The sequence below is a fragment of the Lithobates pipiens genome, unplaced genomic scaffold (assembly GCF_037356315.1).
Source record: "Lithobates pipiens isolate NorthernLeopardFrog02 unplaced genomic scaffold, aLitPip1_a1.2 Scaffold_8, whole genome shotgun sequence".
Taxonomy (NCBI): Eukaryota; Metazoa; Chordata; class Amphibia; order Anura; family Ranidae; genus Lithobates; species Lithobates pipiens.
Genome location: NW_027507903.1, coordinates 86,710,832 through 86,736,942, shown reverse-complemented (window position 1 = coordinate 86,736,942; position 26,111 = coordinate 86,710,832). Strand labels below are relative to the sequence as shown.

Genomic DNA, 26,111 nt, shown 5'->3' with positions numbered 1-26,111 from the left:
GGGGGGGTGCTGGGGGGGCTGATACACACAGGTGTTTTTTTTATTTTAATGCATAGGATGCATTAAGATAAAAAAAACCTTCTGACTTTACAACTCCTTTAATGAAAACAAGTACACACTATAGAGCAGTGATGGCGAACCTTGGCACCCCACATGTTTTGGAACTACATTTCCCATGACGCTCAGCTGCACTGCAGAGTGCATGAGCATTATGGGAAATGTAGTTCCAAAACATCTGGGGTGCCAAGGTTCAGCATCACAGCTATAGAGGGACATGTTTTGTTCATATTTTACGTTTGAAGTTTACAACCAACCACTTTAAATAATTTTTTGCCTAATCCCAGTCCCAAAATGAAATATCTCTGGGAACACTACTTCTAGTACACATTCTGGATGCTATAACGCATTAATAACTATCCCATAGTCCTAAACGATAGTCTCATGTTGCTTTTTACTTCTGCTACTTTATGTGCAACATAATAACTACGTACTGTTCTGTTCCACAGTTTTATTATCTGTAAACTACTGAAAATTCAATACAAAGTATAGAAACAAAAAAAGCCTACTGTTTGGGCAGCAACACAGCATTACCATTGTAATGCATTAAACATGCAAGTATTGGTAGTACAACCCCTTTACATTAAAACATTTACAATACCAAACAGGAGTGTGCACTTCACATAAAGATAAATCTTCAAAGCTGGTGCAAATAAAGTGCTAGAATAGTGCTAAGATACTCCTGAATGCAGTTTAACCATTACAATGCCAAATATGGCTCAACATGATAATGCTCTTAGAGGTTATATATTTTTTGGAGTCAGAGTAAATGCAGCTAGAAATACACCTAACTGAATGATCTTCTAAAGATTAAACACATATTACCAACATAGTAAACAACCAGGACCAGAACATTGACTTGCCTGCAACAGCCCTAAAAATTGTAAACACTGCAGAAGAGACAAAGTAGTCTGCAAGCTCTAATGCACGATTCACATACGTGGACTGAATCGCAGTCCCACTCATGGGCCTGCGCACATTTCTACTGTAAGAGAGGACAAGGAAGGCGATTCAAAATGTCAATGTGCCACACAGAGCTTAACCACCTCTGTATTCCGTTAACGTGTCAGGTCTACATCAGAGAATGGAAAAATTTCAGAAGTAAAATGGCAGTTGAGCCTACACAGTGGTTGGCTGGCTAGGTAGTGATCAGTCCCAAATCCTAATAAAAATGAGGGATCCAATTCACTGCATCAGAGAAATCAAGACAGAATACAATCCTATTAGAGAAAATAGAAAGGCTCCGAAATAAAAGTTACCTTCCCAACCACACAGCCCACTTCATGCAGCAGCTGACGACCCCAAAGTAGCCATGCTCGTCACTCACAACAGAAAGTCTAGAAAGATGGGGGTCAGAAAAACTGCCAGTCCGAATACTCATTCAGGAATCCCTGCTAACACTGGTCTGACTTGAATAGCTGAGACGTGTGATAACTACACAACAGAGAGAGAATGTCAGGAAAACTGCCACATTTCTTGTCCTGATACTCAGCCAGCAAACCCCAGATGCTCTGGCCTGACTAGAATAGTGGAGTTTTGTGTTAATAGGATACAGTTTGTTATTGCAGTTCTCTCCAGAATGCTGCACAGGAGACAGCCACAGTACGTGATGAATCCCTAGCATGGCCATAGTAACTGCACATGCTCAAAACATGTCCCAGCTCTGGTCCCATTATACAATAATTCTCAGACAATACTGGACTGACCTCAGCTATGAAATCCTCACAAGTGGTTGTCATCACTAGAACAGGGCCATCACAGAGAGAAACTGGGAAAACCTGCGCCCAGCAGATTGTAGAGGCTTTCAGCATTTCATCAATCTATCTTCTTAGCTAACTGGAGAAACCATACAGCATTATTATATCCAACATTAATCTACAAGCACCAATGGCTGACTGGAGAGACTGGCATAATTTTATATATCCAGCATGAACCTATAGTACATGCAACTGTTGATCGTAGAAATTCATCCAGAAAATTTTCCGAGCTGAAGAAAACACATTCATTTTCCTGTGGACACTAGCAAAAACGAAGGCATGATGCTGTGCCAGCCAAGGGCTTTTATTGTTGGCAGTGTCCCTTTTTCAAGTAGGGGGCAGAGTAACCTGACAGTCTAATAATGCTGGCGTCTCTTAACTGACAGCTGAGCAAATGGGCGTACCTGTACGTCCCTTTGAATTTGCCGCCGTGCCATTGCATGCACACCGCAGGCACGCGTGCGCCCGCTGAGAGCTCCATGAGTAGGATCACGGGTCCCGTGAACTCGATGTCCACGGGGATAACCGCGACGGAGAGGAAGAATGGGGAAATGCTAATGTAAAAAGGTATTTCCCCGTTCTGCCTAGTGACCCTGTCACTACTGATCACAGCTCCCTGTAATCGGAGCGGTGATCAGTGATGTGTCACACGTAGCCCCTCTCCCCCACAGTTAGACTCACTCCCTAGGACACACTTAACCCCTACAGTGCCACCTAGTGTTAACCCCTTCACTGACAGTCATTTACACAGTAATCAGTGCATTTTTAATCGCACTGATCGCTGTATAAATGTGAATGGTCCAAAAAATGTGTCAAAATTGTCTGATGTGTCCGCCATAAGTCACAGTCACAATAAAAAAATAAAAATAAAATAAACAAAAATCGCTGATCGCCGCCATTACTAGTTAAAAAATATGAATAAAAATGCCATAAACCTATGCCCTATTTTGAAAACGCTATAACTTTTGCGCAAACCAATCAAACACTTTTTTTTTTTACCAAAAATATGTAGAAGAATACAGTTTCAAAATTGTCGCCATTTTTTGTTTTTTAGAGCAAAAAATAAAAACCGCAGAGGTGATAAAATATCATCAAAAGAAAGCTCTATTTGTTGGGAAAAAAAGGACGTCAGTTTTGTTTGGGAGCCACGACACACGCCTGCTCAATTGTCAGTTAAAGTGACGCAGTGCTGAATTGCAAAAGGTGCTCTGGTCTTTGGCCAGCCAAATGGTCCGGGGCTGAGGTGGCTAATACACAATAAAGACAATATGTTTTCTTTTGGCAGTTAAATATGACATAACGGATCTCATCCCCTGTTGAAAAAAAAATCCTATTCACAGATATCAATATCTCCAGTTGCAGTTTGCACACAGAACTGAATGACTCTTCCAAGTGACCCATCGCTAATCAAACAACTCAGTCCCAGGCTGCAATCTAAGACAGGCATTTAATTGTTGTAGTGTCTCTGTAGATAACCTATAATGCTCTGGAAATCTTTTGTCATGTATTAAAAGTGTTTAAACAAAAACAAAAGAACCAATATAAATAGGATTGACCCAAATTCTATATAGCTTCCCTTTAAGTGCACATTATTTAACTTGTTAGACTATATCCATTGCAATAAAACAATATAAAAGTCCTACCTTATATTTGGTCATAGTGCTAAAATGATTGTTCCTGAAGAATACACATAGCTCTCCCTCCTGAATGGTTGATGTCAACTCACTTAGCCCGTGGTAAGTCAGCTGTGTGGCTGTGCCATTTAAAAACTGTTCAGCTACATAGCCTGAAAGAGAATGAGCAATGCAATAATTAGATCAATTCACAGTAAACATGAAATATCTTTATATCTGCAACTTGAAATGTAACGCATTTAGAAAAAAAGATTAAAAGCACCCCCACACTCTTCCCCAAAGCAGTGGTTTAGTGTCTCGCTGACAAAAACGACCTTCTTCATCTTTTGCTAGATTAAAATTAGATACCCTAGTTGCCAAGACTCTTTTGGAAAATTGGTGGATCACATAGGCAGCATCTGGAAGGTCTCAGGTGGATAATTTACCAAACATTTCTGTATGTACTGTACCTTCCAAGACCTCAGGGGCTACTGAACTAGGCTCTCATATTTTGCCACTGTCTATTCTGCAGACATGAGTAAAGAATGCATCTTCCATTGCACTAAAAGCTTTTGCCTCCTGGGCTGATTATGTACCTGCAGGTGCACAAGTGACCTTTAAGTGTCTTCCCACAATTCAGGGCTTAGTGCTTATATGTTGCAGTTATCACTATTGGGACTGAAAGTGCTGCATGACATCCACTTCACAAAAGATATCCACTGGGAGTCGGGGAAAATAATGGCAGGGTTTATTCTTCTGTTGGTTCTGAAGGATTATTTTTAAGCAGGGGCAGCTCATCTATTAAGGGCGCACTGGTGATGCCCCCCCTCCATGTGTCCGGTCCCTTTCAGGGGGATTCCAATGCAGAGGGGCTGATTAGAGCCAGGGGATGGGTGGTTGTTTGCTGCCCCAAAAAAAAAAAAACAGCCGCCACTGCTTTTAAAGAAGAAGCTTGTTTTTTGGCTGTACTTCTGTGGATCACAGGAGTGCAGTTTGTTCTGCACTCCTGTGACCCGTTTTCAGTCACTGTTAGAACTTCGCAGAGAAAGGAAAGTCATTGTCTTTACATTTTAAAAGACTAGAAAAACATCCTCTGTACTGCACTCTAAAATAAAATAAAATTTGATTCAAAGTCTGTTATATTGAAGAATTAAGCTGCCTGTGGGTGGTGCCAAGTCAGCAGGTGACCACAATGTCTGGACAGACTGGGTCTAAGAAAGCATGTCAATGCATAAAGTGGCATTTGAGAGAGAACTTAAAGCGTAGTTCCGACTAAAAAAAATACATTTAAAAAGTCAGCAGCTACAAATACTGCAGCTGCCAACTTATAATAATCGGACACTTAACTGTCCCAGGGTCCAGCGATGCGGGGGAACGAAGCCCCGCTCGTCTCCGCCTCCTCTCTGTGGCACCAGCATTGTCACTGTGGGCGCCTGGCTTTGGCTTCAAAGCCGGGCACGCACTTCGCTAGCCACGCTGTGACTGGCCGGGCAATCATTGGGGACCTGTGACGTGTCCCAGATGATTGCCGAGAGGGAGGGGGAAGAGGTGAACTTACTTCTGGCGCCACGGTGCCAGGGGAGGAAGTGGGAGCTGGGATCCTCTAAAAAAAGAGGGTTTCCGCTCACCCCCCAAAAAAAAGGGTCACCTTCCCTTAAAGCGGAACTTCCATTTTTGGGTGGAACGCCGCTTTAATCAGTAGGACGCTACTTTCTCATTAGCTACTGAGGAAGTCCTATCTAGGGACATAATAAACATAGAGGACGGAGCAATGCTATTGACATCATCTTGCGGAAATTTAGATGGCCGAATACTGCAATGTTGAGTTTGGCTTGAATAATGTGGTTGTAACTAGCACAGCACTAGTGATAGCACTTTATGTGCTCTTGTCTTGTAAGTGTTTTGTAAGTGTTTTTAACACTTTCTTAGCATCATTAAACATAGTATACGGAGAACACCATTTGTCCCCCTTTTTCTCTTTGCATGTTTTATGAGTTTGAGAGGTGCTTATAGTGGAGAAGCCTTGGAAGCATGGCCCTTACCTTGGCATTTGAGGGAATGAAGGCATTTTTAGCTAATTTTTCATTTACGGGTCAAATTTGGAGGCGAGTTGCTATATATGTAACATGTGGTGGAGGCACACAAGATAGTGTTTGTACTGTGAATTTGGAGGATCTTATGTACTTCATACACAGTGATGATTGAAGATTCTTCTAATGGACTATATATGTGTCATGAACATTATTTGTTTGAATTTTATATAGGTTGCACTACACTATAATGTACCGTATTTATCGGAGTATAACACGTACTTTTTTCCCCTTAAAATCAGGGGAAAATCGTGGGTGCATGTTTCACTCACCTTTGGCCCTTCTCAGTGGCTTTTGGCCGCCTTCGGCCCTTCTCGGCGGCATATAGCTGCCAAGAACGGCCGAAAGCCGCCGAGAAGGGCCAAAGGCGGCCGAAAGCTGCCGACAACGGCCAAAAGCCGCAGAGAAAGGCCAAAGGCGGCCGAAAGCTGCCGACAATGGCCAAAAGTCGCCAAGAACAGCCAAAAGCCACCGAGAAGTACCGAACACTGCCGAGATACACAGGATATCCGACTCTGTATGTGAATTAAAGTGGTTGTATAGTCAATTTTGGGACTTTTACCTACAGGAAAGCCTATAATAAGGCTTACCTGTAGCTAAAAAAAATATCTCCTAAACCTGTACAGTTTAGGAGATATTCCCCTCGCAATGCGGCACTGACTGCAGCAGCGCATGCGCACAGGTGATTCTCGGCTGAAAGACTGGCAGACGCCGGAGCCTGCCGTAAAGTAATCTCCTGCGCGGGAGTGACGACATGTTACCTTGGCGTTTCTTTGGGCTATTGCGGCTCCGGCGCTGTGAGTGGCCGGAGCCGCTATACCTGGAAGAAATGCCAAGGGAACATGTCAGCTCCCTCGGCGTGGATCAGGCCAGATGTCAGGGCCTCGTTCTAAGGTAAGTATTTCATAATGAGCTAGTATGCGGTGCATACTAGCTCATTATGCCTTTTCCTTTGCAGGTGAGTAAAAAACAAAAAAAACTTCAGCGGGTATACAACCGCTTTAAACTGACAAGGCTGCAAATGATGGACAAAGCTGCATATGACATTGACAAGGGTACAATAATGGACAAGGCTGTGTGTCAAGGCTGCAAATGACACTGAGAAGGGTGCAATGATGGACAAGGCTGCAAATTATGGACAAGGCTGCAAATGACACTGACAAGGCTGCAAATGATGGACAAGGCTGCAAATGATGGACAAGGCTGCAAATGACACTGGTAAGGCTGCATTGATGGGCATTTAAATATAATTGTTTTCCTTAAACTTCCCTCCTAAAAGTTATTTTTCTTAAAATTACCTCCTAAACTTGGGGTGCGTGCTATATGCCTGCGCGTGTTATACTTTGATAAATACGGTCGTTTTTATGTTACAGACAGCTCTGGGTCTCGTACTAATGATTGGAAGCTGGGACAACTGGCTCCCAATCACATGATCACTGTGATAGCCAGTGAGTTCCAATCACAGTGTTCGCTCTGTAAAACCTGCCCCTATATTTACTTTCTCCAAGAATGGAAGCCAGAGAAGAAAGCCTCCTACCTAGAGGAGAACATTTTCAATAAAAAAAGTGTCAGGGTGAATGTCTGAGTCAATGGTCAAGGTCAGTGTGTTTGAGTTAGGACAGAAAAAAGGAGCAAAAGCCACTATTATTTCTTGGTCCTATTACGGTTACACACAATAATAAACACATAAGTGGTATTGCCATGAACGTCAGAAGTATCAAAACTTATTTTGGTGGTGGGTCATGGTAATGACAAGGAATATACTGCTACATTCCACAATATGATTTTTTTTTTTACTCTTTCTGGCCAGTCTGGACTGGACCAGTGAAAGTCTGGTCAAAACCTACCTAAGCCTAAACTTTCTCCCACCCCCATTCCAAGCCCTGTACCAATTAGCCTGTAAACTGTGTATACTTACCTAAGGGCTCTCCGGTCCAGTCATGTAATTTCCCCAGCAGCTAGCTTTAGGGGAGAGCAGTGACTATAGCTGCAATGCCAGTGCGGTGGCAACACCCACAGACTTACAATGGGGCATCCATGTGTGAATAGACACACAGAGCCACGTGCCTGCTTGGGTACCCCCAGATCAAGCTGCTTGCTCTGGGGGCACTCAACAGGAGAAAGGAGCAAGGAGCACTAGCATGGGACCAGAGGAGAGGCGGATCCGGGCTGCTCTGTGCAAAACCACTAGACAGAGCAGGTAAATGGAACATATTTGTTTTTGTTTTTTCTTTCAAAAAACAAGGCTTTAATATCACTTTAAGCTTAGACTTCCACTTTAAGCAAAACAAAAAAATCAGGAGATATCCATTAACATTTTGTCCAAATGAAACACTTAGGCAGGCCATACATGGGTCGAATTTTGAAAAGAATTTGCTTTTGAATTTCCCACCATTAGTGGGCTGCAGCAACAGCTGTTTTTCGTGCAACTATAGAATTTGAGTAATCGGGCATGTTGGAAATTTTTTGAAAAACAAACTATTTTGTAATGAATGATGCAATGCAAATCGAAAAAGAAATGGGCATGTGCAAGAAAAGAAAATTCCCAGAAAGAAAAGAAGATTCCCAGCCACGAAAATTCTTTTCTGCAGCAAAAAGAGGTGAAATTGAAGGCTTGGTTGGATGAATTTCGAAATCAATGGTGGCACCATCGGATAACGCACAATATTTCTGATTTTCCTAAGAAAATTCTTTCAAAATGTGACCATGTATGGCCAGCTTAAGTTGTCCTAAAAAAACAAGGTACACTGCAAGTCACCTGGACACACTAAGTAGTTGCAAAGATATGTTCAGTTTTAGTAACACATGCAAAAGTTGTCTTGGCCTTTACTATTAAAGCCCAAGTTTTACCTCTATAAAACAAAATAAGCACAAGGTACATTACTCACTTTCAATGTGATATGTCCTTGTGCTTCTCTTAATTTAGTAGAAACCTCCCCCCACCGCCACAATCTTCTGGTGAGCCAGGGGTTAATAGAACTGAGTTGGTCTCATGCGCTTTTATCAAGTGTGACCGACTATGCCTGCCTTTTTCGCCTAGCTCCTCCATTCATAGACGTTATACTACAACTTCTATAAGGCCGCGTACACACGCGCGGACTGTTCGCCCAACTTTGTCCGTCAAACAGTTTCGGCAAACAGTCCGCTCAAAATTAGCATGGACGGACATGGCCACACACGACGAACGAACAGTTTGCTGAAACCGTGCGCGATGACGTGAACAGCACGTACGACGGGACGAAAAATACGACGTCCTATACACTGCATTATAACTTTCGGCGTGTAAATCCTTTCTGAGCATGCGCGGAACTTAGTTTGACGAACAAGCCTACACACGGGCGGACTGTTCGCTGAAACAAGGTTTCAGCGGACAGTTTTTCGGAAATTCCGTAAAACCTTGTTCGTCAAACTGTCCGCTGAAACTGTCCGCTGAAAGCCCACACACGAGCGGACTGTCCGCCCAAACACTGTTCAGCGGACAAAGTTGGGCGAACAGTCCGCGCGTGTGTACGCGGCCTAAATAAAACAAGAATTATGAATGGAGAAAGCAAACTATTCAATGGTCCATCCATTCTCTATTTCATCCACAGAAGTCAAAAGGACACATCACACTGAAGTAATGTCCCTAGTGCTTATTTTGTAGACAATCTAGCCAATCAGGAGAGAGGGAGTGGGCCAAACAGCGGCTCCGTGTCTAAATGGATAAACGGAGCTGCAGCTCGGCTTGGGTGCCTCCATAGCAAGCTGCTTGCTGTGGGGGCACTCAACAGGAGGGAGGGGCCAGGCGTTCTAGACAGGGACCCGATAAAAGGAGGATCGGAGCTGCCCTGTGCAAAACCACTGCACAGAGCAGACAAGTATAACGTTTGTTATTTTAATAGAAAACAAATCAAAAAAACAAGACTTTACAATCACTTTAAATTAATAACATTTATTATTTTTTTACAATGGCTTATTGTTAGTGGGATATATTAGGCAGCAAGTAAACGTGTTGTTCCTGAAGTTGATGTGTTGAAAGTAGAATAAAATGGGCATTGCAGGTTGTTCTGCATGGGGCTGTGTAGCCACAGACAGTCCATGCTGGCTCGTGTCCATAGTCAAAAGCTGCTACAATGGACATGGTAGCATCAGAACTGGACAACAAAGCAATGGAAGAAGGTGGCTTTATCTGATGAATAATGTTTTCTTTTATATCATATAGATGGCCCTATATGTGTGCATCACTTAACTGGGGAAGAGATTGCACCAGGATCCAGTAAGGAAGGAAGGCAAGCCGGAAAAAGCAGTATAACATTTTGGGCAATGTTCTGCTGGAAAACCTTGTGTCCTTGCATTCATGTGGATGTTACTTGACACCTGCCATCTACAGTACCTAAACATTAATGCTGACCAAGTACACCCCTTCATGGAAATGGTATTCCCTGGTGGCAGTGGCCTCTTTCAGCAGAATAATGTGACCTGCAACATTGCAAAAATGGTTCAAGAATGGTTTGAGGAACCGGAGTTCCAGGTGTTGACTTGGCTTCCAAATTCTCCAGATCGCAATCCAATCAAGCATTTGTGGGATGTACTGGAAAAACAATTCCAATCCATGTAGGGCCCACCTCTCAAATTACAGGACTTAAAGGATATGCTCCTGACACCTTGGTTCCAGATACCACAGCATACCTAGGTCTAGTGGAGTCCATGCCTCCATGGGTTAGGGCTTAGAGCTTTTGGTTACAATGGGGCTGTTTTGGTGGCAAAAAGGAAACCTACTCAACATTAGGTGGGTGGTCATAAAGTTATGGCTGATTGGCCTAAGTGCCTGTATGTTTCAGTAAACCTCTAGTGCTGTCTAGGAGCTTCAAAGCCCAATATTTACTATTAAGTAAATGTTCAATTAGTCTGTGTCATCTCCAGCGCTTTATCACTGGTCTGTAAGGCAGCCCATTAAACAATATTGGGGTCAGAGAATTCATACTTCAAGTCAAGTGAAGCTAACAGGTTCTCAGGGTGTTCTGGATAAAATACTATGATCTCTAAAGGCATTCTGGGTGCCTGCAGAATAGGTTCTCTTGTTCAATCATTTTTATTGTAGGTACTGTATATCAAAAATATAAAGTAATACAAACACACTGCAGAATATGTTCAAATATTCACTTGCATGCTATTAATAACTTTTTCCAGAGAAAGAGATAAAGCCCAACTCCAGGCAACCAAATATTATCCCTTGCAGTGGGGCTGTTGCCCCACGGCAAGAGTTAATGATTTGTTTAGGTCTAGGGGACCTAGGCAAACAAAATTTACTTACCTAATCTTCCATTCCTCCTTTTAGCTAGATCAGTCCCTGCAACCCTTTCTCCCCATGTTGTAGTGGTCTAAGGTCCCGTCATAAAACACAAAAGCAGGGACCATAGCCAGTATTGAATGTGTCGACGCCTAGCGACAGTTTGCCACTGGACTGTGGAGGAGCGCCATCTGCTGGGGGAGCAGAGGATCAAGTAAAAGTGTTTTCCTCTCCCCTGAAAAAAAACAAAAAACTAGCAATTAAACCTTGCAGTGCGAGCACAGCCCACTGCAAGGGATAATTTTAAAGCTAAACTCCAGCTTTTGCTACACTCTACACAGCTTGGCACAAACTAACTGTATGTCCCTCACTAACATGTAAGGCCACTGGATGTGCAGTATAAACTGTATGTAGCTGGGGCTACATACAGCACTGTTTTTTGGGTTAGAGTCAAGACTTCTTGTCTCATACCTGGAACACACTAGTGTATCTGATCGGGCTCAGTCAGAAAAAATTATGTATTCTGACCGACACGATCGGTCGTCTGACTGGTGTCTCTCTGGAGGGGAACCCTGCGGCCTGCCTGCTGCACTTGTCGGACCGATCCATTAAAAAGTATAGGAACTCGTTGACTATTCAGCTGCTTAACGCGGCGAAGGCCTGTATCCCTCTGTGCTGGAGATCTGAGAACCCACCGGCTATGGCTCTATGGTTCTCTAAAGTGAATGAATTAAGAGATATGGCAGACCTCACAGCAACGCTTCATAATAGGGAGGAGGCCTTTCGTGAGACTTGGAGACCTTGGAATCATTTCACCTACACTGAGCCTTACCTTCGGGTGGTGGCTTTAAATGCCCGCTGAGAGAAGGTCTCTGCCGGCTGGCTTTGGCCCCCCCCTGCGGTCCGGTGGTGCTCACAGTCTCCGTTTTGCTCTTTTCTGTTAGCCTTCCTCGCTTTCGCTCGCCTGGAGCCTTCTCTAGGTTTCTTCTGCTTGGTCTGTCTCTCTGTTCTGATATCCCTTCTTTCTCCCTGGCTCCCCTTCCTCTCTGTCTCCCCCTGTAGTCCCTCCCTTCCGTACTCCCCTTCCCCCTTACCGTTTTGCTTCCTCAGCCCTCTATCTTTCATGATTAGATCCTGCCGGTTAGCCCTGGCGGGCAGCGGTGGGTTGTGGGCTTCCCTGGGAATGACCAGTTTTCAACGAGTGTTTGTTCTGTCCGTCTGGGGCCCGACTCATCGCCCATCTCCCTCCTTTTCCCTTTCTTTATAACACAAAAAAATGTGTCCATCTCGCTGTAATGCATGGCCATGCGATGATTGCTGCTCACCTAGGTGGGATTGGTTTGCTAATTGGTGTTGGAGGTCTGGAGAAGGGACTCTAGCCCCCGGTCTGGGAATGTTTTCTTGTTTCATTTAAGCCTGTATTGGGGGTGGTCTCTATGTATATCCCACCTGAGTGATACTGTAAGCTGTATGTTTGAAGTTCTGTATGTTTTATTATTGTTGTCCATGTGCCTGTTATTTCTTCCGCATTAAATAAAAGAATTACAAAAAATTATGTATTCTAACAATGAATACAAAGCGTCCTCTGAATGGTCAGAGGTTGTGACATCATCAGCCAACCTCTCTGAGTCAGCCAATCAGTTAAAGCCTTGTAGTCATAGCTAGAACACATCACTTTCTCTATCTATCAGATAGACTCTAATGTGTTCTATGAGACAAAAAGTCTGAGATTGAACCCAGAATACAGTATGGTATGCTGTATGTAGCCTCAACTACATACCATACAGTGTATACCACACATCCACATGGTAGCGAGGGACATAGTTTGTTTGACCCAGCTTGGTCCAAACAAACTATGTAGAGTGTAGCAAAAGCTGGAGTTCAGCTTTAAACGTTCCCAGAGTGGGGTTTTAATGTGGGTTTATGTTTAGTGTTTTAACCACTTGCCGCCCGGCCACAGTACATTTACTGCGGCAGGGCAGTATGGTTAGGCAGGATCATGTACATGTATGTGATCCTGCCTCTTCTGGGTGTCAACTGGACCCAGCAGATTGTGGCTCCCATTACCTGGCCAATTATGTGATCGCTATGATCACAATGTCATCAAAGCTGTTATGAATAAATTGCATTCTTAATACCTGTGTTTTCTACAGTGATGCTGTGATTGGCCCAGGTACCATGTCAAAGCTGTGGGCCAATAACAGCACACAATAGTAAATCACAACTGTGCTAGCTAGTCCATCTCAAACAGTTTACAATTTGTTGTTTTTTCCCCCCAACTAGCTCTTAGGGCTGGTTCACATTTGTGATAGGGGGGTGGGGCAGTCAAACCCCTAAGCTGAGGTGTCTTTTTACCATCCCTCAATCACCCCCACATTTGATGCAGAAGCAGCAGCTGGGGGTGTACACATGCAACAGCCACGATGCTTTGTCTATACTATGAAAATCCTCCACCTTACCAGTGCCATGCCATTACATTTTCTCCACCGTGCTTTACAAAAGGGATAGTGCAGTCCTCCATCATATTATTTTGCTATATGTCTTGCATATTTTCAATGACTAATTAAAATGTGGCACTATCTGATACTCTTACGCCACTGTCCCAAAATCATCCTTTCACTGCGGCAAATAATGTTGGTATTTAGCATACACAATTTAAAGCTAAACTCCATGATAAAGCATATACTGGCCTTGTAAAAATAAATAAATAAATAGCACAGAAGTAAATTAGATGTAATTTATTCTTAAAAAAAGAACAATCCATAAGTCTAAGGATTACAATTCCCTTTTATTTGCATTAGCTGCAGCTCCTCAAATTGAAGATAGCTCTATAAAATGTAAAGGAACACCAGAGTGCACCAGACTTAGTGCAGTATACAATAAATCTTTAATGATTAAAATTTCAAATAGCAACTCACAAGATGGTTGATAACATGGCACTTATCAAATCTGCCCATCAGCACAGGAACTCAGTGGGGACACATGAGTCCAGTTCTGGAGTCCGTGGTACTGCAGTTGGCTGGGTCATGTGAAGTTACCAGCTACCAGGAGGCAGAGAGGATTTGTGGAACGCAAGGCTGACATGAAGTGACATCACACACAGTGCGGCAGGCAGTGGGAATTGCTACATAGTTCTCTCAAAGAGAGAAAATCTAAAATTTTACGTTTTCACCAGAACAGGAATACAGGTGAAATCTATCAATGGGGGGACACCTGTTCCAGTTACAAAGTAGAGAATTCCCCTTACTTTTAGAGATTTCATCTTCCATTCTTGTTGTGTTCCTGAGACCGTAAGTGAAAGCCAATATTCCCAATTCTCACACATGTAGGGAGTTCATTGGTCGGCATTAGGGATGAGCCGGACACTCCACGGTTCGGTTCGCACCAGAACTTTCGAACGGACCCCAAATTTGTACGAACGTTAGAACCCCATTGAAGTCTATGGGACTCGAACGTTCGAAATTAAAAGTGCTAATTTTAACGGCTAATATGCAAGATGCTGTCCTAAAAAGGGTTTGGGGACCTGGCTCCTGCCCCAGGGGACATGGGTCAATGCCTAAAATGTTTTTAAAAATTTTTGGCGGGAGCACTGATTTTAATGACGATTAAAGTGAAAAAAAAAAATAAGTGAAATATTCCTTTAAATATCGTGCATGGGGGGTGTCTGTAGTATGCCTGTGAAGTGCCACGTGTTTCCCGTGTTTAGAACAGTCCCTGCACAAAATGACATTTAACGGAAATAACATCATTTAAAACTGCTTGCGGTTTTAATGTTATATCTGGTTGCTGCAATATGGTTGAAAATCATTGAGAAAAATGGCATGGGTAGCCCTCCCTGCCCATTACCAGCCCCTTTGGGTCTTGTACGCATATTAAGGGGAACCCCGTACCCATATTAAAAAAAGGAAATGCGTGTGGCCCCCAGGCCCTATATACTCAGAACAGCAGTATACAGGCGGTGCAAACAAGACAGGGACTGTGTAGGTTTGTTGTGTTAAGTTGAATCTGTTTGTCATTTTCAACTGGTACATTTTTAAAGTGTAGCTCCAGTCAAAAAAACTATTTTTAAGCTTTTTGGAAAACATAGGGAAGGGTCATCACCCCTGTATAATTTGTTTTGTCGTCCATCTTTTTTCATCTCACTTGCTGTTGTCTCCTTCCGTTTGCAAGTAGGAGATGTTTGTAAGTTGGATGTTTGAAAGTAGGGGCCTGCCCTATATGCTCTGCAGAAATGGTGGAACAAGGTGTTGGTTTTGCCACAACATTGTAAGCCCTCAAAGTGACTCTTGGTGGGCGCTGGAGCGCCCTGCTGTGAACGATTATATCAAGAATTGTAATTACATGCCATTGTTGAACAGTGGTAGAAAAATTGACCTTTGGTGGTTGTGGTGTTGGTGCCACAACACTATAAGTCCTCACAGTTACTCTGGGTGGGCACAGGAACGGGCCCTCCTGTGAAATATATCAAGAATTGTAATTACATGTCCCTGTTAAACAGGGCAGAAAAATTGGGCCTTAGGCACTGGTGCCACGACACTGCAACCTCTCCCATATACTCTAGTTTTAGTGCAGGAATTAGCCCTGCTGCAAAGCATTGCATCAAAAATTGTAATTAAACGCCCCTGTTAAACAGGGGCAGAAAAATTGGGCTGATGGCATCACCCAGAACCAGAAATGTTCTTCCAACATATCAGCGGAGGAGGAAGAGGATAGACAATCAACATAACAGGACAGTCACTCAGCATTAGCATAGGCAGTCTTGAAGGGATGTGATATTTCAAAAAAATTATTCGGTTACATCAGCTTCAGGTGCTTGGTAGCTGTGGGTGATCCAAGACTGATTCAGCTTGATGAAGGTCAGTCGATCAACTGATTCGGTGGACAGGCGCACCCTGTGAACGGTAACAAAGCCACCAGCAGCACTGAAGATGCGTTCCGAAAGAACGCTGGATGCAAGACAGGCCAGTAGCTCAATTGCATACTGTGCAAGCTCTGGCCAGTGATCCATCCTCAAGACCCAGTAAGCCAGAGGATTTTCGGTGGGAAAGGTGTCCAAGTCTGACCTTGCCCCTAGGTATTCCTGCACCATGTAAATCAGACGCTGGCGATGGTTGCTGGAACCGATCATACCTTGGGGCTGCGGACTAAAAAATTGTCTGAAAGCATCAGTCAGACGGCCACCTTCTCCACCGCTCCTTCTGACTGATGCCTCAGCAACACGTTGTCCAGGGCCAGGAGTTTGGAACCTCCCAGTCTCTAGGAACGCGTTGCACAGACCTTTCTGCAAGGCCTCCCGGAGATGTCTCATCCTCTGCTCCCTCTGCAATGGCAAGATAAGGTCGGCAACCTTACCCTTGTACCGTGGATCAAGGAGAGTGGCCAGCCAGTAATGGTCCCTCTCCTTGATCCGAAGAATACGAGGATCCTTCCGCAGGCTTTGCAGGATCAGGGAGGCCATGCAGCGTAGGTTAGCGGAGGCATTCGGTCCGGAGTCCTCTGGGTCACTAAGAACAACATGATCCGCAGCTACCTCCTCCCAACCACGTACAAGTCCATGGGTTTTTTGGGACTGTAAATCATCCCTACAAGACTGCTGCTGCTGCTGAGTGCCAGCCTCCACCTCCATGCTGACACAATCATCCTCCTCCTCCTCCTCTTCCTGTGTGATGGGTGGCACAGCAGGAACACTGCCTGGATAAAGGGGGCCTTGAGAGGCAAGTAAGTCCTCCTCTTCCTGCCTCTGTTCTGCCTCAAGTGCCCTGTCCATTATTCCACGCAGCGTAAGCTCCAAGAGGTGGACAAGAGATACAGTGTCACTGATGCATGCACTGTCACTGCTCACCATCCTTGTGTCCTCCTCAAACTGTGACAGGACAGTGCATGCATCCCTGATCATGCCCCACTGGCGTGGTGAGAAAAAACCGAGCTCCCCTGACCCTGTCCTGGTGCCGTAGTCGCACAGGTACTCATTGATGGCCCTCTGCTGCGTGTGCAGCCGCTGCAGCATGGCCAACGTTGAGTTCCACCTGGTGGGCATGTCACATATAAGGCGGTTCTTGGGCAGGTTCAACTCCTTTTGGCGCTCAGCCAGCCTAGCACAGGCATTAAATGATCGGCGGAAATGCACACAGACTTTCCTGGCCTGCTTCAGGACATCCTGTAAGCCCAGGTACCTGCCCAAGAACCGCTGCACCACCGGGTTAAGGACGTGAGCTACACAGGGCACATGGGTCAGTTGTCCCTGTCGGAGGGCGGAGAGGAGGTTGGTGCCATTGTCGCAAACCACCATTCCTGGCTTAAGCTGGCGTGGCGTCAACCACCTCTCGGCCTGCCCCTGCAGAGCTGACAAAACATCCGCCCCAGTGTGGCTCCTGTCCCCCAAACAAACCAGCGCAAGCACGGCATGGCATCGTTTTGCCTGCGTACTTCCTTGGCCCCTGGAACGCCTACGGAGCACCGCTGGTTCTGAGGACAGAGCACTGGAAGAGGCCATGGAGGAAGAAGAAGAGGGGGTGGAGGAGAGAGGTGTGTCACAACCAATAGTAGCATTTTGGAGGCGTGGTGGCGGAACAACCTCCAACACTACTGCACCTTGTCCTGCATCCTTCCCAGCTGCCAGAAGAGTGACCCAATGGGCCGTGAAAGACCGGTAACGTCCCTGTCCATGCCTGCTGGACCATGAGTCAGCGGTAATATGCACCTTACCGCTGACAGCCCTGTCCAGCGAGGCAAGGACATTGCCTTCCACATGCCGGTAGAGAGCCGGAATCGACTTCCGTGAGAAAAAGTGGCATTTGGGGACCTGCCACTGAGGAACCGCACATTGTACAAACTCACGGAAGGGGGCCAGGGTCTACCAACTGAAAAGGTTGAAGTGCTAGCAATTTAGCCAAGCTAGCATTCAACCGCTGGGCATGTGGATGGCTGGGAGTGAACTTCTTTCGCCGGTCCAGCAGCTGGGGCAGGGACATTTGCCTGCTATAATCGGACGTGGGTGTACTGCTAGCAGAGTGCCCGGAAGCACTTGGCTGTGATACACCTAATTCTACACCTCCATTCCTCTCACAGCAGGTTTCAGAGAGGACTGAAGGTCTAGTGGGGTTGGAGATCCCAGCTGATGAGGAGCAAGGAGAGGTCCGCTTTGTTCTTTGGTGTGGGTCTTTGAGGTACGCTTGCCAACGAGCTGCATGGCAGGTCAACATATGTCTGGTCAAGCATGTGGTGCCCAAGCGGCTGATGTTTTGGCCACACGAGATACGCTTGAGACATCTTTTGCAAATAGCAGCGGTGCGATCTGATGCACTCGTCTCAAAAAAGGCCCACAACAAAGAACTTTTAGAATAACGCGCAGAGGCAGCGTCCTGCACAGGCGGAGCTCTGCGGTGTGATTCAGTGTGCTGCCCCTAAGCTGGCCCTCGGAGGGCATCCTGCCTCGTTGGACATGTGCCTCCTCCTCCTCCTCCTCTCTCCTACCAGGCACCCACGTGGAGTCAGTGCCCTCATCATCCCCTCCCTCTTCATCGCTGGAGCAAACCTGGCAGTATGCTGCAGCTTGTGGAACATGACTGCCAGATTGCTGTCCTTCTTGAGCAACCCCTCTCTCTGCATTCACGCTACTGCCTTCCTCTAGATGAGTATCATCATCAGAGCCTACAAAACACTGGGCATCCTCCTGGAGCATGTACCTAACACTGTGCTCAAAGAGTTCAGGACACTCCTCAGGAGGAAGTGGTGGGTCTAGGGAAGGAGTCACTGATGATGACATTGAGAGGAGGGAAGACGATGCGTTGGCAGCTGCTTTGCTAGTACCCTGAGTCTGGGTGAGAGAGGATGAGGAGGATGAAGAGGGCTTGGTCATCCACTCTACCAAGTCGTTGGCATGTTGGGGCTCAACATGTCCAGCTGCCGAAAAGAAGGACAAGCGTGTCCCATGGCCACGTGCTGATGATGACGATGCACCGCGTCCACGACCAGCACTGTTGTCTCTAGACACAGAGCTTGCTTTCCCTCTTTTATCGGCTCGCGCCTGTCTGCCTCTCCTTGCTGGCCTTCCAGACATGGTAATGGCCTGAAGGGAGTTGGGAAAAACAGCAATTGGGTAGTGTATATTGTGCTGGAGGCACACACAACTTCCACTAACTCCTGCAGATGGCTCAAATAGAGAAGAGCTATGTAGGTGGATATAGCGGTGTATACTGGGTTCAGAGCACGCAGACAGCACGCACAAGCTCCTACCGCTGACTGCAAGCTCTATTTAAAACGAGCAAGATAGTTTGCTAAATAGGTGGATATAGCAGTGTATACTGGGTTCAGAGCACGCAGACAGCACGCACAAGCTCCTAACACTGACTGCAAGCTCTATTATAAAGATAGATACATCACTAGCTATATAGGTGAATATAGCGGTGTATACTGCGGTCAGGGCACACAGACAACAACCACTAGAGAAGCGCAAGAATGAAACATCGGCCCATAACGATCGGTGTATACTGTGTTGAAGGTACACAGAACACCCACTAACTGCTTCAGACGCCAACACACTACACAAGGCCGCCGCGCTGGTGGCCTTATATAGTGTGAGGCGTGTACTACACAGCCTGAGCTATGATTGGCCACAGGCATCCTGCCTGTGGCCAATCATGGCTCTCCTCGCTGCCAGCACTGTGATTGGCCAAGCATGCGGGGCCACAGTGCATGCTTGGCCAATCATGAGCCAGCAATGCACTGCGCCATCGCAGTGCATTGTGGGCTGTGAGCGCCACACGAATTTGGCGCAAACGGCCCATAACGTTCGGAATTCGCCTAACAGGCAAACAGCCGATGTTCGAGTCGAACGTATGTTCGACTCGAACACGAAGCTCATCCCTAGTCGGCATCTGTGCACCCGGGTACAGTACAGCTTACTACGCGATGCACCATCCCATACTACACTGGATCTCCCCTGTTCCTGCCATTTGTGCAGGGCAGGCAAGGATCTGTGAGAGCCACCGAGAGGAAAGCCATTCTTGTAAACACAGAAGGCTTCAGGCTTTTCAAGTGACAATGGTGAGCCCTGGATTGCGAGGGTGACATGAGATTGCCAGGTTTTACATGTATTCTAGAACCTTTGCATTACAATGGTTGTAGTCATACTGCATTGCTCTGTATGTTTGAACTTACAGAGAACTGCGACATGCATGGGCATTTTTCCAATAATTTGTCAATTTTTATTTTGAATTGAAATGTAAGTAAAGTAATCAAAATCACTCACCCACCTTCACTAACCAGCTCACTGTTGTCTGACTGCTTGCATGAAATAATCTTCTCTACCAGCTGGTTGTAGCTGCAGTTACTGACTGCCTTTGCAACTTCAGAAATCTGAGAGATGAAAAGTGTAATCATAATTAGAAAATGTACTGAAACTGTGTACAGAGATTCAATGTGTGATTCACATTCACTGATAAACTTGAGGTGACATGGCATGAAAGTTAAAATTATGCTAAAAAAAAAAAAAAAAAAAAAAAACTGCTGGAAAACATTAATTTTTTTTTTTAAATGTCTAAGTTTGAAAAAGAGATTGCCTTTCACTTACTGTTGTGACTATAGAAAGTGTACAAGCACAAGAAATGTTTCACCATTTATGCATCTCATTATGTTATTTGGTATAGAGATATACAGACATTCAAAACATCCCATTTTCACATGAAGTTTAGGATAGAAAAAAAAAAAAAAAAAAAAAATCAAATCAGAAAGCCACATACACATTTCTTGGGCTTCATGAACATCACGGGAACCATGTTACCTTCTGATGTTCACATATGCAAAAGACAGGCATGTGGAGGCAAAGTTAGGATCTAATCTGCCCTTTATCACACTTTACTATATTACTATTGGACCTTAAACATGATGGGTGGCCTCAATGGCCAATAATGAGGTGTGGGAGAAAGGTGGGACCTTACTCTAGTATCTGCATATTACAGCTTTCATAGTTATGGGGAGGATCTTTATTAATGAGGATTGAAATTATCCAGCTAAACATATTAGCAAGCCATGGTGTCCTGCTTTATCAGTTAGGCCCCTTTCACACTTGTGCAAAGTCATATGACAAGTCCTACCCCATGATTTTCAATGAGTACCATTCATATCTGTGTGAATTAAAATTGCACCAACTTCAAAGTAGTCCCTGTCCGACTTTGATGCGAGTTGAGGTCCATAGACCTCAAGATTACAAAAACATTCCCTGAAATTGTGGCGAAGTCGCAGTAGTGTGAAAGGGGCCTCACCAGGCACTTTCATTCTGTACTACTGCCTCTAGAAATGTCTGCTAACAAAAAAATAATTTTAAATAAAGCCATAAAAAAAAAAAAAAATCAGTAATAAACCATTTTTTCTTTTTCTATTCAGTTATTTTGGTAATGACTCAAAATTTAAACATACCTCTGGGTCCACTAGCCAGCCATGGTAAAGTGGTATATCAAGAAGATCAAACACAATGCACTCAGGAGTGTACTCAAAAACCCTCACTCCAGTGAACTTCACATTGACATCAAGGCCAGTCTGTAACTTATGTAGAATAGCCATGGCATCACTCATATTCTGTAACATAAGAAAAGATAAAGCATGAAAGCTCATATATATATGAGTATATATAATTTCTACTGTATACTGTTTTCTCATGATGCAGGCTCTGTGGCTCATAAGTCATCCAGCCAAACTCTGTCACTTTGGGGAGGAAAATTTCATAATAGCTGTAAATGTTTTAACAAATGCCTTTAAAATATACCGGTCACAAACCAGTAAATCAAACCAAGCACAATGTGAAAAAAACAACAAGCAGATGTTTATTTCAATAAAATTCACACGAAAAATAAAAAGATATAGGCAGCTACATGTTACATGCAGATTTCCACTTACTTGTAAGGGTCCTTACACACGGGGAGGATCAGTGATAATGGATTATGTGGATATCCGCTTGCTCAGCAGGGATCGCTCCGTCGATCCTAGCTGAGCAGGAAGATGACAGGTCTGTCTCTGCACACTGTGCAGGGATGGAACTGTGAGAGCGCCGCTCTCCCCTATGGGAGATCGGATAAAGACGGACCACAGAGTCCGTCATCACCCGATCTGATGACAGATGGAAAAGTAGCTTTTTCCTCTGTCACCTTTTTTTTGGATCGGAGCGGGTTGGATGTCAGCGGACATGTCACTGCTGACATCCGACGCTCCATAGACCTCTATGAAGCATCCGTTCAGGTCCGCCTGAAAAACTGACAGGAGGACCTGAATGGATCGGTAGTGTGAAAGAGGCCTAAATGTTGAGCTAGAGCAGTGGTTCTCGACTTTCATAGCGCCGTGACCCCTTGATAAAATTTCCTAAATTGTGGGGACCCCTAACAGTAAAATTATTTTCGTAGCGCGAGTTGTCAGCACCCAAGGCAAGACAAGTAATTTGCACCCCTAACCAACGGACATTTAGCTCTCCCCGAGTTCCTTCCACTCGTACAATATTAAAACCCCTTGTGGTACATTTTAGAATGTACCACTCTTTCTCCTTGTTCTCCTTTCTTTCCCTTTTATCTCTCTCTATCCTAATTTCTTGTTTATTTCCCCCCATCCCTCGCTCTAGCCACCTTTCTTGTTCTCTTATTCTTTCGCTCCCTTTTTCTTTGTTCCTCCCCCTCCTTTCCTCTCCCTCCCATGTATTCTCTATTTTTATTCCTTCTCTTACTCCTTGGTGGGGGGTGGGGGGAACGGGATGAGTGTCAGTGCTGGTGGGGAGTTGGGATCAGTGGCAGTGCTGGTGGGGGGGTGGAATCAGTGGCAGTGCAGTCTTGATCAAGGACATCTGCTGATCTGAGAACTGTAGTGGGGACTTTTAATGGCAACTATAATCACAGGTAGTGTTACTCACTGTGTCTCCGGCTTCACGGTGTCTCAGACTTTGTGGTGTCTTGCAGCAGTGACACCTATGCCGAAATCAGGAGATAGGGTAACCTCCAGCCCCTTCACATTCCTCACCAGTCAGCTGATATTTAGTCTCTGCCCCCCAGCCATGCCATGAACTGAATGGGTGGCTGCGGGCTCCAGGAACAGCTCAGCTGGGCGGCCACAGGCTCCAGGGACAGCCCTGCTGGGCGACCGCGAAAAGGCTGGGAGAGTGGTGCAGGCTTCAGGAACAGCCCAGGATTCGGTGACCCCTGACAAATCATTTGACCCCCAGGTTCAGAATCACTGAGCTAGAGCTTAGTCTTGGCTCTAAGCCCTCCTTCATACCAATGGAATTTGGCAAGTTCAAAACAAGTTGCACCCTATTTTCGAAAATGGAACCATTCAAATCATTGAGACTCGAGTCAGGGCAACTTCGAAAGGTTCCTGCACGACTTTTCTGCGATTTGCATTGACTTTTCTTAAACAAAGTTGCAAGCTGCAATGAAATCAATGATCCAAATCACACTGATTTGCGGCTTTGAAATCACGCTGATTTAGTACGATTTCAAAGCTATACTGGTATGAACCAGGGCTAACGCTACAGTCCACTAACAGGTCTTTCAGTGCAACAGACCACCGCCTTATTTATTGTGAAAAGTGGAATATTAATACCAGCTCTGGAAAAAAAAAATTCTTTTGAAATACATGGTAATACAACTAAACTACATATAGTTTGTTTGCTGAAGCACTGTGTATCTAACAACTGGCATTTTCTTTAATTAAAATAAAAAATTTTTATTTATTGAAGCATCTTAGTGTTGCTGATCTCCAGCAGTCTTTTTGTAGACATTGTCTGTCTACATGCACTCCAGAGAAGGTTGCACTTCTCAGGGTGGGTTTCCTGATGGCGATAAGAATAGACCATGCCTGTGTGATGTATACTGAACTAGTCACTTACAGTCTCCAGTAGAAGTCTGTGGGACAGGGTGACATTGTAGGAGTACAGGTTAGAAGCAGTGTGTTATCACTCTGTAACAGAAATGGCTTGCCCCAAGATCTCTGTGACAGGATCATCAGGTAATATGTTAATAAAAGATGCAAATTTAAAAAATATTAAAAATAATTGCAACATGTTAAAGCTCATATTAGATTTTAGTGATTAGGTTTACATAAACTTTCCAGTTCAGCTGATGATTAACCTTCAGTGACTTTGGTGACTTCCTTTGTGAAATAATTGCATTTTTGCAAATAAAATTACAGAATTAAAAGTGAATACTCCACCCCCCCCCCCCCCCCCCGATTGTTTCACATTTATCAGCCTGTATTTAAAAAAAAAAAAAAAAAATACATACACACACACGGTGTGTCCATTAAATAACGAGACTCTGATCCCACCTAGTAAACAAAGCAGTCAGAACCGATTATAACTGCATGCGTGGGGACCTTGAAAATATTTGAACCTGTATGACAAGCAGTAACACTCTGACGTTCAGTGGATTGTGAGTCGCCATTTCATTTGGTTGTGTTTTCTGTAGTGTGCCAAAAAAATGCTAAATTTAAAAGTTCAACAACGTGTCAATTTTAAGTTTTTAGTAAAATTGCACAAAAACACCATGTTTTCAAGTGCTTACTACAGCTTATGGGAATGATGGCCTGTCTTGTGCACGTTTGAGTGGAACAAAAGATTCAGCTTGAGGCATGAGAATGAAGTTCCAAAAGTTAAATCAGTGCTTAACCACTTTAGCCCTGGAAGATTTGGCTGCTCACATGCAGAACCCAGTTCTTGCTCTGCCACAAGTTACTGTGGGTGCCCGGCGGTCATCTCGCCCTCTGGACACTTGCTTCGGCCAAGTGGCCAAAAGGTGAAGCAATGCAAGGTAACGTCGTATCGCCCAGCCGTGCCATTCTGCTACAGTAAGGCCCCTTTCACACATGCGGACATTATGTCCATATTTCATCCATCCTTTTGCGGATGAAATACGGACATACATGCATTCCTATGGGATAGCGGGTGTCTGCGGATGAACATCCGCAGACATCCGATATCGTCCGCCTCTGCCATTGTCCGATTCTGCAGACGGAGGAAAATCCTATTTTTCTATCCGTCTGCAGAGCGGATCGGATGAACATGGACAGAAGGTCCGTGTTCATCTGATCCCCCATAGAGAAGAGCGGAGAGCTGACAGGGCGGGCCCTGCACAGTGTGCTGGGACCGCCCTGTTATCCGCCGGCTCAGCGGGGACAACGGAGCGATCCCCGCTGAGCAAGCGGATCATCACGGGGCGGATCATTACTGATCCGTCCTGTGTGAAAGGGGCCTAAAACTGCGGGGGCTGGTCGGCAAGCGGGACAAAAAGGAACAGGTTTTGAGTCAGTTGATGCTGTAAAGACAAAAACGGTGGAACTATTGAAACAGAAATAGATTTTCTCTAAGCCTTCGACCAGTGGAAAACAAGACTGCAGCAATCTATTAGTACAAATGGGGAATATATTGAAGGGGACAAGCATTCAATTCATAATACATATAAAGAGGTATTTAATCAATCAGTCTCGTTATGTTATTTAATACACACAACTCATACACATATATACATCTCACAAAAGTGAGTACACCCCTCACATTTTTGAAAATATTTTATTATATCTTTTCATGTGACAACACTGAAGAAATTACACTTTGCTACAATGTAAAGTAGTGAGTGTATAGCTTGTATAACATTGTAAATTTGCTGTCCCCTCAAAATAACTCAACACAGCCATTAATGTCTAAAACATTGGCAACAAAAGTGGGTACACCTCTAAGTTAAAATGTCCAAAGTGGGCCCAATTAGCCATTTTCCTTCCCCGGTATCATGTGACTCGTTAGTGTAATGGCGCATACACACGACCGGACTTTCCAGCAGAAAAGGTCCGGCGGTCTTCCCGGACTTTTGACGGAATTATGACAGACTTCCGAAAGAACGGATTTGCCCACACACAAACGGACTAAAGTCTGTTCGAAAGTCCATTCGTTTTGAACGTGATGACGTACGACAGAACTGGAAAAGGAAGTTCAATAGCCAGTAGCCAATAGCTGCCCTTGCATCGTAAGGGACAAACGGTTTTCCCGATAGGAATTGAGTCCATTGGACAGATTTGATACATGTTCTACAGTGGTGTGAAAAAGTGTTTGCCCCCTTCCTCATTTCCTGTTCCTTTGCATGTTTGTCACACTTAAATGTTTCCGAACATCAAACCAAATTTAAACAATAGTCAAGGACAACACAAGTAAATACAAAATGCAATTTGTAAATGAAGGTGTTTATTATTAAAGGTGAAAAAAAATCCAAACCATCATGGCCCTGTGTGAAAAAGTGATTGCCCCCTAAACCTAATAACTGGTTGGGCCACCCTTAGCAGCAACAACTGCAACCAAGCG

At 44.7% G+C, this 26,111-nt stretch overlaps 1 protein-coding gene across 1 annotated transcript in view; it reads right to left on the bottom strand.

Annotated features, from left to right (window-relative positions):
- Nucleotides 1–26,111, bottom strand: part of MINDY2 (MINDY lysine 48 deubiquitinase 2) — a 173,455-nt gene that overhangs the window by 89,576 nt on the left and 57,768 nt on the right. The window contains exons 4-6 of the mRNA XM_077472635.1: nucleotides 21,203–21,361; nucleotides 20,041–20,143; nucleotides 3,458–3,600 (exon numbers count right to left, since the gene is read on the bottom strand). Coding sequence (XP_077328761.1) covers nucleotides 3,458–3,600; nucleotides 20,041–20,143; nucleotides 21,203–21,361 — 405 coding nt within the window. The remainder of the gene's footprint in view (nucleotides 1–3,457; nucleotides 3,601–20,040; nucleotides 20,144–21,202; nucleotides 21,362–26,111) is intronic.